This window comes from Crocodylus siamensis, chromosome 7, assembly GCF_052110815.1.
Source record: "Crocodylus siamensis isolate JL-2025a chromosome 7, ASM5211081v1, whole genome shotgun sequence".
NCBI lineage: Eukaryota > Metazoa > Chordata > Crocodylia > Crocodylidae > Crocodylus > Crocodylus siamensis.
Genome location: NC_143401.1, coordinates 72871078 through 72888162, shown reverse-complemented (window position 1 = coordinate 72888162; position 17085 = coordinate 72871078). Strand labels below are relative to the sequence as shown.

General features: G+C 43.0%; 1 protein-coding gene across 1 annotated transcript in view; it reads left to right on the top strand.

Annotated features, from left to right (window-relative positions):
• The window catches only part of JAKMIP3 (Janus kinase and microtubule interacting protein 3), a 195919-nt gene that overhangs the window by 143346 nt on the left and 35488 nt on the right, over positions 1 to 17085 (top strand). Inside the window, exons 20-22 of the mRNA XM_090058773.1 lie at positions 1050 to 1253; positions 1890 to 1955; positions 13244 to 14543. Coding sequence (XP_089914899.1) covers positions 1050 to 1253; positions 1890 to 1955; positions 13244 to 13399 — 426 coding nt within the window. The 3' untranslated portion in view covers positions 13400 to 14543. The remainder of the gene's footprint in view (positions 1 to 1049; positions 1254 to 1889; positions 1956 to 13243; positions 14544 to 17085) is intronic.

Sequence of the window (17085 nt, the reverse complement as noted above, 5' to 3'; positions counted from 1 at the left end):
CACAGCAACCATCATGGATTTAGAATCCTAGGATCATAGAAAAGTAGAGCTGGAAGGGACCTCACAAAGTCATCTAGGACTAAGCCAGCCCTCTACTCAAGGCAGGATCATCCCTGACTTCTTGATTCATTTAATCCTTCTTACCCTTCCTACTTTCTGAATCCCTGGTGATCACCACGACTGGTGTCTGAAAGAAATTCTTCTCATATTGCAGAGTAGGCAAACATAATTAGATGAAAGTTGATCCAACCATGTCCTATAAAGGAAGTTGTTGCCATTGCTTGTTATTACAGTATTGGTATGATTGGGCAATATTTGTAAAATTCCCATTGATTTCAAGTATGTACTCAAATGAAACATAGCTTGCACTATATACCTCACTTGTACCTTTGTTTCTTTGTTTTTCCTTATATTTAGGCCATAATATCTATAAAATTTCTATGCTGAAATTTCATAATGTCAGTGGGGCAGTTTTATGCCACACGGTTATGGAATATACTCCTATACCCTTTACACTGTTAAGAAATGGAATGTAAATTCTTATTTCATAAACACACTGAGGAGTTGATTCTAGGTCTTTGAAATCAGTCCATCAGCACATAAGGTAAATACAGGAGACATGAGGTGACATGGCATTTCTCAGAAGTACAGGGGGCAGTGCAGGAGGCTGTATATTAGTTGCTCTTTGCTAGTTGAGGATAAGGAATTAGGCATGCCTGCATAGCATGATCAAATTCTAGGCTGCTCGGAGGCCATTCTAGCCATCTGTGTGCCCTTGGCTCAGCTCCCACTTATACCAGGGGTGTTTTCAGCTGTCACAGAAGTCCAAAGTCCAGGCAGCATAAAGGAGGCTTGAAAGAACCTTTGTACTTTTCACAGTGGACTGTGCCTTCCATGATGTGATTTGCAGGACATCCAGCACCTAGTCTTTCCCTGTATTGTTTTCTGTAGCGTCATACAGTTTGGGACAAAACATGTTCTCGACAGCTGTCCACCACCACCAGTAAGAGAAAAGGATAAGCTGACAACCTTATATTGTTTTTGACTAGCAAATTCTGGAATTAGAAGCCATGCTATATGATGCCCTGCAGCAAGAAGCCGGAGCCAAAATCTCTGAAATTCTTTCACAAGAGGAGAAAGACAAGTTGAAGAGTGCCGTAGAACAATGGAAACGCCAGGTTATGAGTGAACTCCGAGAGAGGGATGCCCAGATTCTGCGTGAAAGAATGGAACTCATTCAACATGCACAACAGGTAGACATTGGTACAAGATGTACAATAGTTAATGCTCTGTTTGCCTTCCCCAGATTAAAACATCATGAAATGAGAGCTCTGTCCCTTTATATTTGGCTGCTTCTCTCTCTGATTAAAGTGAAGTATATATTCCAGCTGTTCTTAACCAAGTGTTTCCAGAGGTTGATGTTCAGTTTCCTTTAACAGAAAGCCAGCATGTGTCCAGATAATATTAAAAGCCTAGGATAATAGTAATAATAAATAAATAAATAATAATAATTAAAAGCCTAGGATGATATTTTTGGATGATATTTTTGGAGCTGCCTATGGTGTTGGGCACAAAGTTTTCATTAATCTTCATGGGAGCAACATATCCATGTTCCTTAAGAAATTTAGAGAACCACAGGCTTTAGTTTTTGGTCCAGATCCTAATTTACCTTGGATAGTCCCTCATTATGGGCTCTGTGTATTTTCTATGTCTACTTAATGCATGATGCACAACTGTTGCACTGGATGAGGATACACCTAAAATTAAAACACGTATCGGTTAACAAAACAATTTACCATCTCTCTAAAAAATAAGAGACCCTTTCCAACTCTTTTGTCTTTGTGAGGCTCTATTACTTACCCTTTCATTTTTTGTTTTAAATCTAACAGAGAATTAAGGAGCTAGAAGAAAGAATTGAAGGTCAAAAAAGACAAATAAAAGAATTAGAGGAAAAGGTATGGTAATAGAAAATAAAATATTCTTAAATTACACAAGTATTTTATATGGTTGCATGTGTATGTATCTATTGAGACCATTTTATATGGTTGCATGTGTATGTATCTATTGAGACAATAGTCTTATTGAGAAAGTAAAGTTGAAAGTCAATGTTCTTATAATACCAATTCATTCTAGCATTAATAGTATAGATGGCACCTATTTAAAATGCAATGTTATAGGTAGGCAAACCTCAAAAAAATGAAATTTTCTCAGTTAAGCAACAACATTCTGACATTCATCTGAAGTGCCTCTATATTTAGTCCTCCTAATTCAGTAACAATTGTTTCCCCTGATATTTCAGTAGTTCTGTTTCCAGTCTTGACTAAAAACAAGAAGTGGAGGGGCAGATAAACATAGAAAAAAACAGGTTAACTAAACATTTTAAAGTACTTAGGACAAGTTTGAGGCCAGTTATTTTATCCATATGAAACATGTTGTAGATCAGGAGTTTTAAACCATTTTGATCCTTCAACTTCCCCCCACACAACCATGTGGACTCACCTTTCTCCCAACCCCATATGCAGTCCTCTAGTCCATTTTCAGGCCCCCTCACACAGTCCCAAAGTCCACCTGGGCCCTAGCCTCACCTAATGTCCCTTAGCCAACCACTGGGCAAACCCATGCACAGCTCCACAGGTTAGCTAACACAAGGAAAGTTTGCCAGGCATGCCAAGCAGGTCTACACACAGTAGCTCTGGAACAGAAGCAGTGTACCTGTGGAAGCAGCATAGCCACAACTGTGCCACTTTCCTGTTCAGCAAGTGACTGCCTGGCACTTAAGGTCCCCTTCAGGCCGGCAGCCAACCCTCTGGTTCCTCTTGGATCTGTGTCTGTGGCTGTCCAGTGGTCTATGGCCCACCAGTTGAGTATTAGGGTTATGCAAAGCTCCGCTGATTTGATTCGGCAGAGATTCAGCCCAATTCGGTGGCCAAATCTCTGAATTCGAATTGAATCAGGACACCCTTTAATCTCTCTGAATTGAATTGGAGAGATTCAGAAAGATTCAGATTTAGATACACATTTAAAGCTGTGTTGAAACATAGACACAGCTTTAAATGTTTTTTCTACATACCTTGAGGTACCAGGCACGGCTTGTGAATGCTGCGATGCTGGGGCGGATGGAGCATCCCACAGCAATGCAAGGGGCTCCCTAGCATGCTTGGCAGAAGACCCAGAAATGGACCAGAAGCACTTCTGGGTCCACCGGGGAGTGTGCAGGGGGCCCTCCCCATGCCTGCCCGGCTCAATGACTAGTGCCTCCTGGATCTGGGGGGACACCCAGGTTCCCTCTGTGGCCAATTTTCGTGGGACGCTCCATCTGCCCCACCATCACAGTGTTCACAAGCCACGCCTGGTACCTCAAGGTATGTAGAAAAAACATTTAAAGCTCTGTCTATGGCTGAATCACTGATTCTCCAAATCAGCATCAAATCTTCAAATTTGGATTTGGCTGAATCGAATTGGGGACAGTAATTGAATCAATTAATCGAATCACTGTCCCTGATTCAGGTTGAATCTGAATCTGAATCAAATAGAGCCCGTTTTGCACACCCCTATTAAGTATCAGTATTTAGAGCAGGGGTGGGCAAAATGCGGCCCACGGGCCAGTTGCGACCCGCCAAGCCATTCTATCTGGCCTGCGGGGCTAAACAATTTAGAAAAATTAATATTAATCTGCCCTCAGCTGCCTGTCATGTGGCCATCAATGGCTTGCCAAAACTCAGTAAGCGACTCTGCCCAAAATAATTGCCCGCCGTTAGAGTGTAGCTGCTTTGGTACACACTTAGATTTGTCTTGGTGAAGTACCTAGCACTTAAATATTTTGGATGCTACTGGAGAATCATAGAAAAATAAGCCTGGACTTCACAAGGTCATATAGTCCAGAACCCTGGCCAGGACAGGATCATCTCTGTCTAAACCGTCCTAGACAAATGTTTGTCTAACCCTCAAAGGCATTCAATGATGGAAATTCCACAACCTCTTTAAGGAACTTATTTCAGGGTTTAACCACCCAATGATTAGACAGTTCTTCATAATATCTAACATAAATCTCCCTTTTTGCAATTTAAGCCCCTTTCTTCTTGTTCTGATCCTGTGGCCATGGAGAACAATTGATCACACTGCTCTAACAACACTTCCTGTATTTGAAGACTGTTATCAAGTCTTCTATTCTTTAGATTGAATAATCTCCCTTATTCTAAATTTTGTCACGTCATGTTTTCTGGATCGCTAATTTTTTTTGTTGCTGTCTTCTGGGCTCTCTCCAGTTTTTCTGCATTTTTCTTAAAGTATATTGCCCAAACTGGACACAGTACTTCAGTGTTCAATAGAATAGAAGAATCACTTTCCATGATTTGCAGTCTGTAGTCATCTTAGTGCATCCTAATGTAATATTTGTTTTATTTTTATTGTCAATTAAACAATATTATTTATTTGTATTTTGCAGTTATTACAATGTTGAGAATAAGGGATAACTCCCAGGTCCCTCTCTGCAGTACTGCAGCCTAGTCAGTTGTTCCCTATTTGGATTTATGCACTTGGTTTTTCCCCCCTAATCAAGTAGACTTGTCTTTACTGAATTTCATTCTATTTACTTCTGACTGTTTTTTTCAATTTATCAAAGTCATTTTGAACCTTAATATATACAAAGAAATTATACAAATTAATTATTAATTATGCATGATTTTCTGTGCTTAAAAATTAAGAGGATGCCTGAGAAACACTGACACTGGTTATGCTTGTTTAGCTTGTATACAAACTTTAGGAAGGTTAGACCGGGGGGAAAAATCACCACCCAGCCTAACTTAGTTCACTCACTTGCAGACCTTACACTTAGATCCCTAGTTAGGTCCATCCATGTGCCAAACTGTATAGATATTCCCTAAAGGTTAGAATGGTTAAGAAATGGCTGCTCCAATCTAATTTTAGTTCACCTGAGAGATGCACTAATTTAGATTAGGCACAGTTAGACTGATCAAACCAAATGTCTGTGCACATACAGAGCACAGCACCAGGCTGGGAAAGCTCAGCCCTAAGGCTTTGCTTTTCTTCTCCCACTTTGGTGCCACCATATTTTTAGCCCCCAATTCCTTCCTCCAACCCCCAGAAGGATATCCCCTCCTTTCCCACCAGGCCATGGCCTTGAACCCAGAGCCTTGGCCTATGGGGTACAGCAGCTCACTCCAGTCTGCCATCTCTCTAGTGGAAGGGTGAGGCAGACACAGGTGGCCATCCAGTTCTAGGCCAGGGGTTTTTAAATTTTTTGGGTCAGTGTACCTCCGGTAGCTGGTTGAGAAGGGAGGAGGGCCACTCGTATGATCAGGGGACAACAGGGCAGGCTCTATGAGGACAGGCTGTGGGACCTGAACCTGTTCAGCCTCCACAAGAGAAGGCCGAGGGGGGATCGTGTGGCCTGTTATTAACTAGTGAGGGGGGATCAGCAGGCATTGGGGAAGTCACTGTTTCCCCGAGCACTGCCAGGAGTGACCAGGAATAACGGTCACAAGCTGGCAGAGGGTAGGTTTAGGTTAGATATCAGGAGGCGCTACTTCACGGTCAGGGCGGCTAGGATCTGGAACCAGTTTCCAAGAGAAGTGGTGCAGGCTTCTACCCTGCGAGTGTTTAAGAGGAGGTTAGATGAACACCTTGCTGGGGTCGTTTGACCCCAGTACTCTTTCCTGCCATGGCAGGGGGTCAGACTAGATGATCTGCTCAGATCCCTTCTGACCCTAGAAACTATGAAACTATGTGTTCCCCGGCAGCCAGTCAATGAGTGGGGGAAGGTGTCCCCCAACAGCCAATTGGGCGGGGGATCAGTGTTGGTGACATGGCGGCAGTAGAAGTGCTGGTGGCAGCACCCACTGCCAAATACCCCCTGAGGCCATCCCAGGTACCCCCAGGCATACGCATACGCCCAGTTGAAAACTCCTGTTCTGGCACACACCCACTTCCTGCCAAAGAAGTGGCCAGCCAAGGTCAGCTGACCTCTTACTCCCTCCCATATAAGCCCCTGACCTGGAAGGGGAAATGTCTGGAGCAACCTTGTCTCATGTTGCTACTGACTGACAGATTCTCTGGATACCTGATCTTGCTAACCCCCTGACCTTACCTTCTGCCTGACTCTTTGGATACCTGACCTGGCTCTGGCCTGATCTCCCAGATACCTGACCTGGCTAGTCTCCTGACCTTGCACCCTCCTTACCCTCTGGATCTCTGACTAGGTTCCCTGAACAGATCTCCTGCCTTTTGACTTCCTAGCTTCTCATGACCCTGAAGTGACTCCCAGACATTGTCACCTACAGCTGGGTATGACAATTTGCCAGGACCACCACATGCAGCAAAGGGGCTTGACATGGAGGTAGTCTCTTTACCGGATTCCCTGGAATGACTCAGTCCAAACCAGCTGACACCAATGGCCTTAGCCTGGCAAGTACTAGAAGAACAGGTCTGGCAGTTGTTGACAGAGAATCAGTCCTTCTCCTACCTCTACAGTAAGGTTTCAATGCATCAGCCTTCCTACCTGGAACACCACTTACCCACTTCATTACCCAAGATGTTTGATGGTGACTGGCTGCGTATCCATGGGTTTCTCATGCAATGCTGCACACTATTGATAGCCCAACATAAGCTCTACTTCCAAGACTCAGCATAGCTGAGCCTAGTGGTTAGTCTCATAACAGGAGATGCTCTGAAGTGGGACATACCTTTGCTGGATTGCAATAGCCCAGGCCTCAAGGACTTCATGGTCATGTTTGGAGAACCTCTTCCAGCCTGGAGGGCAGAGGTCACACTGTGGCCCCTGCATTTGGGGGGAAGACTCTATTATGGCTTATGCTTCCCTCTTCCACTGCTATGCAGCAGACACCCAGTGAAATGAGGCAGCCCAACGCCATTATTTCTGCTGGGGTCTATGGGAAGAGATCAAAGATGAACTGGCTTTGGTGGGAACACCTTCAAAATGTGAGGCATTTGTGGACCTGGCTTGCCAGATTGACCTTCACACCTCTGGAATCTCAGTGAAAAAAAAATGAAGCCTTGCCCCCTCCAAGGCCTCACTCTGCAATGGTTGCTGCCAGCCCCATGCCAGCAGGCAGGGGGACCCAGCACCCCATACCAGAAAACCAGGAACACTGCCAGCAGCAGGAGCAGTGCCACAATGCTGGGGCCCCAGGACATAAGTGCATTATATGCTCCCAGAAAGGGGATCAAGGTCAAGGTAAATGATGCCAGGCCTGGTAATAGGGACTGGCTTGGCATCATCCAAAGTCCCCAAGATGTTCACAGTCCATGAAGTCTGTGGCAAACCCCAGCCATGGAATCCCTGATTACTGTTATCTGCCCTGGAGCAAAACTGCTCATTCCTCTTGCTGACTACCCTGGTGGACACAGGAGCCACAGGTAATTTCATAGACAAGACTGTGGCACAAAGATTACAAATCCCACTAAGGCAGTGATACAAACCTAAAATCATAGAGACTATAGATGGCTCACCCCTGGCTGCAGGGCCTATGGAATGCAAGATTGATCTCCTTGGACACTAGGAAACCATACTCTTTGGGCTCATTTACTCCCTATACTACCCCCTTGATTCTGGGGTTTCCCTGGCTTATGTACCATGACTCCAGTAATCGTGTGAAAAGCCTGGAAGGTCCACTTTGAACTGAGACAATTGACAACAACACTACTGGAAGGCCAGGGGGACAGAAACCTTTATGATCCAAACTGGAGGCCCACCTGCTGCAGCTTCCACAGAGGTGCAACCTCCAGAACCTGGAACCCATTTGCTCAAGAAATACCAGGACTTTGCAGACATCTTTGAAAAGAAAAACATGAATGTTCTTCCTCTGCATCAAGATTATGACTGTCCCACCAATTTACAGCCAGGAGTGAAAATTCCTGTGGGACCTATTATGCTATCCTGGAGCGTGAACTCTCCATCTTCTGCCAGTACCTAGAAGAGAATCTGGCCCAGGCTTCACACAAAGGTTCACCTCACCTGCAGGAGCCCCTGTCCTGTTTGTTAAAAAAAAGGATGGTAGTCTCTATCTATGCATTGATTATCAGGCATGGAACCAGTTTACTATCTGAAGTCGGTATGCTCTACCCCTCATCCTACAGCTGCTTGATTGGCTCAAAACTGCTCATATTTTCACCAAACTTGATCTTTGGGATCTTTGGGGAGTCTATAACCTGGTGCAAATCCACACTGGAGATGAATGGAAGACCACATGTTAGATGTGATACAGGCCTTTTGAATACCTAGTCATGCTCTTTGGACACCTCAACAACCCTAACTACTTTCCAGTATTTTATCAGTGACATGCTACAAGACCTATTGGACCAATTTGTAATTGCCTACCTGGATAACATCCTGATTTTTCTGGGAAGAATATAGCCAACATGCAACACACATCTGAACAGTATTGGAAAGACTGTGCCAACATGGCCTGTTGGCCAAGTTAGAGAAATGCATATTCAACCAAATGACAATCAAGTTTTTGGATTTGTTCCATCTTCTGAAGGTTTGGGCCATCTGTGAGTGATGGCCCCCAGAATGTTAAAGATTTCCAGAGTTTCCTATTATTTGTAAATTTTTACCATAGATCAATCGCAAACTTTGCCCAGGTACTAAGTCCCATCATGACACTTCTGCAGAAGAACGTCCAGTTCTACTGGTAACAGGAGGCCCAGCAAGTGTTCAAATACCTGAAACAGGTCCTCACCCCTGTGCTTGTGCATCCAGACCCTGCCCTGCCATTTGTGGTAGGGAAGGCTGTATTTAACACTGCCATAGGCTCAGTGCTTTCCCAATAGCAGGGCCCATAATAGACTATAAAGCCCTGCAATTTGTTTTCCCAAAAATTTACCTCAACACAGCAGAATTACAAGATCCTGGATTGGAAACTCCTGGCCATTCATGTGGCCTTTGGGGAATGGTGTCACTGCCTTGAGGGAACATGATACAAGACACATATCTAGAATACATCTGCAAGGCAAAAGCTCTCAATCAGAGGCAGCTATGCTGGGCACTTTTCATCTCTCATCTTGATTTCTGTCATTGGTACAAATACCAACTGGGGTCCAAAAATGAAAAAGCAGATGCACTATTCTGAAGGACAGAATATAACACTAACCCTGTTCAGGTGCCAGCCATGCCCAGCCATATTCTAAAACCACACAATCTTGCCAGCACCATTCAACCCATAGACTTGCTGACCCTGCTTCAAGCAGTCATCCAAGAAGAAATACTCCCCCAAGAAGCAGGCCACTTCCTCCCAACAGCGCCACCACGTACAGGAGGGGGTCATATTCACTTCAGACAAGATTTATATGCCTCGGGTCTGGCCAGGCCAACTGTATTCACATAAGCCATGATTCACTGTTAGCAGATCACCTGGGATCAGAAAGACCTATCAACTGTTTGTGCAGTACTTCTGGTGGCGTCGCATTCAAGAGCCAATCTGATACTTCATCCAGTCCGGTAATCTTTGTACTCACACTAAAAGACCCACACAGAAACCATGTGGGCTTCTCCAGCCTTTTCCTATCTGCTTCTCTCCCTTCCCTGCCCGCACCCCCCCCCAGCCCTGGTCTGCCTTTTCCCAAGACTTCATCATAGAGATGCTCAAATCCAATGAATAGTCCACAATCCTGGCAGGGACAGCCCAGTTGAGCAACTTTGGACCACTTTATCCCATGCACAGTTCTGCCCTCAGCTAAAGACACAACCCAGTTACGGTTGGACAGTGTGGTTCACCTTCATGGTCTCCTGGGCCACATAACCTCCAACCACAGGTCCCAGTTCATTTCCTGATTCTAGTGCAAGGCCCTGCGTTTGCTGGGAATCTATGCCCAGCTGTCATCTTAATAGCACCCACAAACAAACAGTAAAGAAGAGGGAACAAACTAGGTCCTCGAGAAGTGCCTTGGGTACTACCTCAATTTCTAGCAAGACAGCTGGGTAACACTTGCTGAATTTTGCCTGTAACCACTCCATGAACACCTCAACCGGACAAACACCCTTCTTTTCCAATTATGGGTTCCACCCCCAACTACACCGTGTCTTATCCATCACCTCTGATTAGCCCTCCAGCTACAGACTGGGAACAACATGTGCACAAAGTCCAAAAGGAACTAAAAACCCAGCTGGAAAGGTACAGGAAGCATATAAACAACATGCAGACCAACACTGGCAGCTAGGACCTGCTTACTCAATAGAGAAGAAAGCATAGTGGTCAACAGAGTCCCATGGCATCTACCAGCCCTCACAGAAACTGGATCACAAGTGTATCAACCCATTCTGTATCACCCCAAAAAGCAACCTGGTCACCTTTGAATTGCAGCTCCTCCCAACACTTCAAATCCACCTGATTCTTCACATGTCTTTTTTAAAACTTACACAGAAAACACACTCCTTCACTGATCCCAACTTCTTCTTCCACCCATAATGATTCACAGCCAAGAAAAGTCCTTAGTTAAGAAGATCCTGGACTCAAGATGGCAGTAAGAAAAATTACAGTACCTAGCACATGGGGAAGGGTACAGACTAAAGGAATGCATGTGGGAGCCCATGGAAAACATCCACACCTCTGATCTGGTACAGATCTTCCACAGAAACCACTCATGAAAACCTGGACCAGTGCCCCCTAGAAGGGGTTGTTGGGGCGCAGGTAATGCCAACCTGTGGCCTAGCACCCAGGGCCTTGGCCTGCCCAGCATGGCAGCTCACCCCAGTTTGCCACCTCTGCAGTGGAACACTGATGCCGAAATGGGTGGCCAGAACACTTCATCTAGACCTAGGCACATGGCCACTCCCTACCACCAAAGTGACCAGCCAAGGTCAGCTGACCTCTTGTCCCTTCCCGTATAAGCCTCTGACTTGGAAGGAGAAGGATGTGGGCCACAAGGTGCAGCCTTGTACCTAGACTGATACACCCTTGGATTGTGCTGCTACTGATGACAGATTCTCTGCACACCTGCCCTGGCTAGCCTTCTGACCTCATACTCTGCTTGATCTTCTGGGTCTCCAACTTAGTTCTTCAGACAGATCTGCTGGCTTCTGACTTCCTGGCTTCTGATCCCAAGGTGACCCTCTCTCCCCCCCTCCCCCCCCAGACCTGTCCACCCATGGTCCAGCATGGGTGGAACGGTAGTGTTTCCCTCCATATCTCCTACATAGGGAGTCCTAGGCCCTCTTCCTGCCCTCAGCATCCCTCTTGTGCTAAGATATTTAGAGTCAATATGAAGCTCGCTTCCCCACACAATGGATTCAGAGGCCTTATAGTGGCTGCTTTATCTCTGACTCCAGTGCACCCTTCAGCTCAGGGAACTTCAGGACGTCCCAGAAATGGAAGGTCTCTCAAAAGACCATTGGAGAATTTTACTCTGAAAGCAAAACAAACAGCAGAAGCTATTTCAGTGCCCAGGGTAGAGGTGAGGGTGGTATGGGGAGGAGTTATGCTGACTACTGGAGAGCAGGAGAGTGGATTCTTACCTGTCTCTGCTCTCTGTGCTCAGGAGACAGCTGCTCCAGGTGTTTCTGGAGCAGCATGAGCATGGCTGCTGTAGCAGAGAGATGGGCTCACAGCAAACTGGTGGAGCAACCCCATCAGTGTAGACTCCCTGGAGCTGCTTCCAGTGCCCCATTCATTCCCGATCCCCACCCTAGATATGCTTGTGGGTGCAGAGGTGTGCTTCTCATGCGGGGAGGGGGATACATTCCACTCCCTCCCTCCCCCACAGATACTCTATGGGGCAGGGGCCTGCACCTGCCCATCTCCCTGTGGCTGGACTGCACAGGCCTTGCTCTGCCATGGAAACAGTCCTGGGAGGAGGAGGCAATAGCAGTGCTTTCTCTACGTGGATTCTTCAGGCTGATACACCCCTCAACCCACCATATTTACATTACTGAATAGAGACAAAAACATTTCTTTCTAGGAGTGAGAGAATGGGTTCAGTAAAAAGCCATTTGATCTTTCAATGCAAAATAAAAGCAAACCTAAATGACACTCTTTTGGACTTTCAAAAGAATTCAATTAACTTTTTCCCTTCATGGTACCAGCTGGCACTAGATGCAGTAATTTAGGAAGCCTCGTGCACTCCTGAGAAATTTTGCAGACTGGGATGTATGGTTGAGCACTCATACTGAGCCTCTGCACCTTCTGAAGTTCACACATCACAGTTTATTTCCCCTCTTCTCAACTGACAGTTTTGCCTTACTCTTGTCTATAGCCATGGCTTGTTTCTCACTTGACACACTGTAAATTCTTTTTCTCTTTCTTTCTCTTCTTCCATTTTTTCCTTCTCTCCCGTCCCGTTTCCTTTTCAGTTTTTATTTTTGTTTTTATTTTTCTCTTTAGCCTTCATTCTTTGGTCATAGTCCATCAAGCCACATACAGAAGGTAAGTATTCTGTTTTATGACTATTTCCTGTTTCTGCTCCACATCTATTAAAGCTTCTTTCAGTGCTCTCCTGTCTCCTGTTCCATTCAGAGTGCTTCTATAGTGTTTTTTGGTCACTAAGGAGTCAACTAATAACAGAAATATCTAAAGTTTTTGAAACATTGTGGGAAAGAAAAGGGCACTCGTGTTTTGGATGAAGTAAATTCTAGTTTAAGGTTCCTTCTTATGAAAGGAAAGGTAAGGGAGATGTAAAAACAATAGGTGAACTGCTAGAAAATTGAAAAGTAATTGGTCTATTTATATTTCCTGTGATAGTACATTGCATACATTGCATTCTGGCATATGTCACTTGCCTTAACCATTCATTATTTATTGTTCTTAATTAATATGAGTCCATTGCAGACTTTCAGTATCAAGTTAGGGCTAAATGAGTCTGAGTTTTGAGTACACTGAGCCACTTCTCATGCCTTCATACTTTCCAACTGCAAGAAATGTCTTTATTCAGGACCATATGTTTTACACAGGAATGTTTCTTAATAAAGAATAATGTCTCAGTGCCCTAGTTACTGTTTGAATCTGATTTATTCATTCCTCTGAGTAAGATCATGATTACAAGGAAATAATGGAAAATACTTGTCAGAAACTATTTTATTAATAGTATTCTGTGATACAATACCTACTAAACATATTTCAACAGAATCTAATGCAAATATTTTACTATATGAACTGTATAGTTTAAATTATATATAGTCAATGTAAACCTTATTGATATTTTATGCATGTGTTTTTTACTTTATTTTTGTTTTCCTATGATTCTATATCCTTGGTATATTTTCTTGTTCCAGCATACAGAAGAAGCTAGAAATGCTTATACTGTTATTGAGCAAGACAACTTTGGTTGCCAAGATGGAAATGGACATTACAATTTCAAGATATTCAAATATATACTCTATTTTGTCACTGAAGATTTAATTTTTTTGACCATTTTAGACAGAAGATGAATTAGGATTTGTGGGAATTTCTTAATCTGGAGTCTGCTTCTTTGGCATCTCTGACTGTACATTTTTATAAGCTAGAATTAGAACTGAAAAAGAAGAAAGCCAAAAAAAAGACATTTTATTAACTATTACAGGCTTCTTTAAGGGAAGCCCCATCTCTGCTGCTTGAAATAAAGGCTTTACATAAAAAGCAGTATACTAATTCAGATACAGTGAATATATTTTGGTTCCCTGCTAAGCAGGTAGTAAACTGCTTCTGTAAAGAAGTAATCATGTCCTGTTTTTTGTCATCCATTTATATTTGTTATTTGTAGTTATTTAAATATATGTCTTGAAGGAAGTTTTAAAAAGAGTTCCAGATTAGTCATGGATGAAAACATAAATGTAAATGAAGTGTTTTGTTCCAAGATGTTTTGCATTCATTTCAAATAGAAAGTAGAACTAATTTGTTTGATGAAAATTCAGAAGAATGTGTTTCTTTTCCATAACACAGGGTATGTATCATGATTTGCTGAATATCCAATTTACTTGGTGAGTGAGAAGCATGTGGCTAAATACTTTGAGCCTTCAGAATTTAAAGTTTGCATTTTGTTCTGAGGTTTTAGTAAACCGGTCTGTGCAGCACTAAGAGAAAAATGGCACAACTATATATAATTTACTTAAGTTCCTGAATGGCAATGGAGCATTTATCATCCAACTGGAACTTTCAACCTGAAAATAAAATATAAATGAAAATGTCTCCTCACTATCCACGTGTGCAGAGCACTGGAAGATGGAATTTTGTAAAGGAAGAGGAAAGTATGATTAATCTGAAGGGAGAAGAAGGCACAAGTAATGAAGGAAGAAAATCCCAGAATGTATCTTTTGGATTTAAAAATGACAGATAAGAAAAATCATGTCCTCGCTAAAAACATACACAAAGAAAGAAAAATCAGAAAGAAAGCACAAAGATGTATTTCACCAAAAAGGAACAAAAGCAGCAGAAACTAAATGCCGAAATCAGGATTTACCAATGATTATATAAAAAACAGCTCATCTGGCCTTTTTCACAAATACGGTGTGTTTAAAACAAAGACATGATTAAGAAAATATGTCTCTTGTTTTGGAAGATAAGAGAGAAAAGAGAAACTGAAGGAATTACTGAAAGGTAAGAAAAATGACTGATAGACAGTTATTGTTTATAGGTTGCTACAGTCCTCAGGCTCAAATTGTTTTGATTATATTATGGAAAGGTTTATAACTTGACCAGTATTTGCATGTAAATAGTATTTACTCATGCTTCATTTTTTGTCAGTGGGTCCACTATTATACTTCAAGATAGCAATATTTTCTAGATCAATGCTTAGCTCTAATCAAATATTACTTTTTAAGGCTCAAAAGTCTAAGTTTTACACATAGTGGATAATCACTATTCTTACAGTATATATTATACATATAACAAAAACATTATTATTTCCTTTTGAGACAGACTGAAAATATACCTAGATATGTATATTTTAATAGTTTCATGTGGCTTTTTTTAAATTTATATTGTTGATGACTTGCTGCCATGGTTATATGGTTGAGCACTGTACCAATTATAGTTATATTGGCTTTAATTTATGTCTGAAGAGTGTCTGTGAATCAGCAGTGGTTTCCTCCAGTTACATCTGTGTCAAAAAAAATGGTGCATGGAAGCTTTTGGCAATGATTTCACATGCACACACCACTACCACCCTCTATTTAGAAGGGTAAAAGTGGTTCATGGCAGTTCTTCATAAGGTATTTTAGGTTTGATCCCTGCTTTATTGAGAGAGAGTGCCTGCTGGAAATCACATGACAATAGTTTCTGTGTCCCAGCTCAATAGAAATAGTTTTCACTTGGCTTTTCAGAGCAAGATATTCCTTTTTATTGGCTATGGCCCTGCAGGGAAAAATCGGAAGCAAAAAAACCCCCATCATCATATGCTAGTCTCTGTGTCTGAGCATGGCACATAGGGAATAGTTATAAGAAAAAAAATGCATTGATACCCTTCCTGTCTGAGTAAACAAAAAAGAAAGAAGCTCAGTCTGGCTTTATGGGGGCATTTGATATGAATTTCAGAATCCTATAGCATTAGAAACAAGAAGCCATCCCTGAACTAGAAAACAAACACATTAGGTACCTAGGAATTACATCCAGCATTCACCCTTGTCACAGAAACTAGCCTTCATTGACTCCTTACTCTCCAAAAGGTTGAGTAAAAAGATTGATTTTGCTGCATGCACAGCACATCAATAGTTTGAAGTTATTTCAGATCCCAAGATGCCAAAATTCCAAATCTGGGGGTTCTCACAGAGCATGTCCAAGTACCAATTTCTCTTGTTTAACCTAGGCTCCCACATTGTGCAACTCACTAATTTCAACTCTGCCAGAGTACGACTTAATGCTCAGTTGTCTGAAAAAATAGATTTGAGGTGTTCCAAGATGGCACCCAACATTACTGAACACACCGGTTCCTAGGCCCCATACAGATATTCAGTTTCTACTGGGAGACTTGCCACTCTCCCGTTGGAACCATGAGTGTGCGGACAGTCAAGTTTTTTCACCCAGAGCCAAAATGGGCACTCCAGGAGAAAAATTATGTGACTACAACCAAATAGAAATTGTTCTTGGGAGAGCTGCGCATTGGGAGAATGAACATATATGCACATTTTCCCACAGCTTAACTCTTCCTGGGGGCCATGAGGAGTGGAACTGCAAGGAAAGTCTCCCATGCCTTCCAGAGGCCAGAGTCACCCAGTCTGGAGAAGGTGTAGGGGGTACCTTCTCCTGCCCCTCCTGTAGACCAGGAGGGGAGGGAAAAAGCAGCCACCAGTTATTCCCTGCCTACTTCTTACTCCAGAGTCTCCAGGGTGAGAACCAGGCAGGGGACTTTGCCCTGCTGATCCAGTCCGCAACAGGAATGGGAAGCATGAGGCAGCCCATTCTTTCCCCAAACTAGGGTCACCTGTGAGGAGCAGGGTAGAGGGGGCTTGCAGACTGAAAGTTTTGTACTGTTCCCTCTCTGGAATCATTTCTAACAGTGGAAATTTTTCCATCTCAGGCCTGAACTAAGCACCTAGACTCTCTAAACACTGAAAAGTCATTGCATAGAATACGTAAGTATTAATACAGAAGTCCTTAAAAGAGAGATTGGAATCCAATTGTCCCTCTCCTGAATGAGTGGTCTAACCACTGATTTACAGGTTCATGTTCTTTCTTTGTCCCTCCCTCTGGCCCAGTGAATCTTGTCTCTCCCTCTGTATTGCAAAGTATGATTCCTTTAACACAGTTGTTCCCAACCTTTTGTTATACTATGGACCAGCAAACTCACTCAGAGAATTTTGGGACATTGGGTATAGAAATTTACATATTTAAATTAAATTTTTATGTGCGGAGTGGGGGTTGTGAGGATCGAAGGCAGTGTATGACACAAAACAAACTCAATAGGCATAGGCACGGTTCAAAACAGATCTGCACATATAACGCACAGCAGTTTCAGAGCCTGTGAATCTCCTGATGGGATAAACCCACATATTATGTACAAGGAGTCATACTTGCAATTGAAGATTGCTTTGTTTCGTTTTTTGGCATTTTCTTGGCATTGTACATCCTCTGCTCAGTTCTCCTCTCTGTCATTCAGAACTTCATTGTTCCTTTTCACAGAAGCATTCTTTCCAAAAAAACA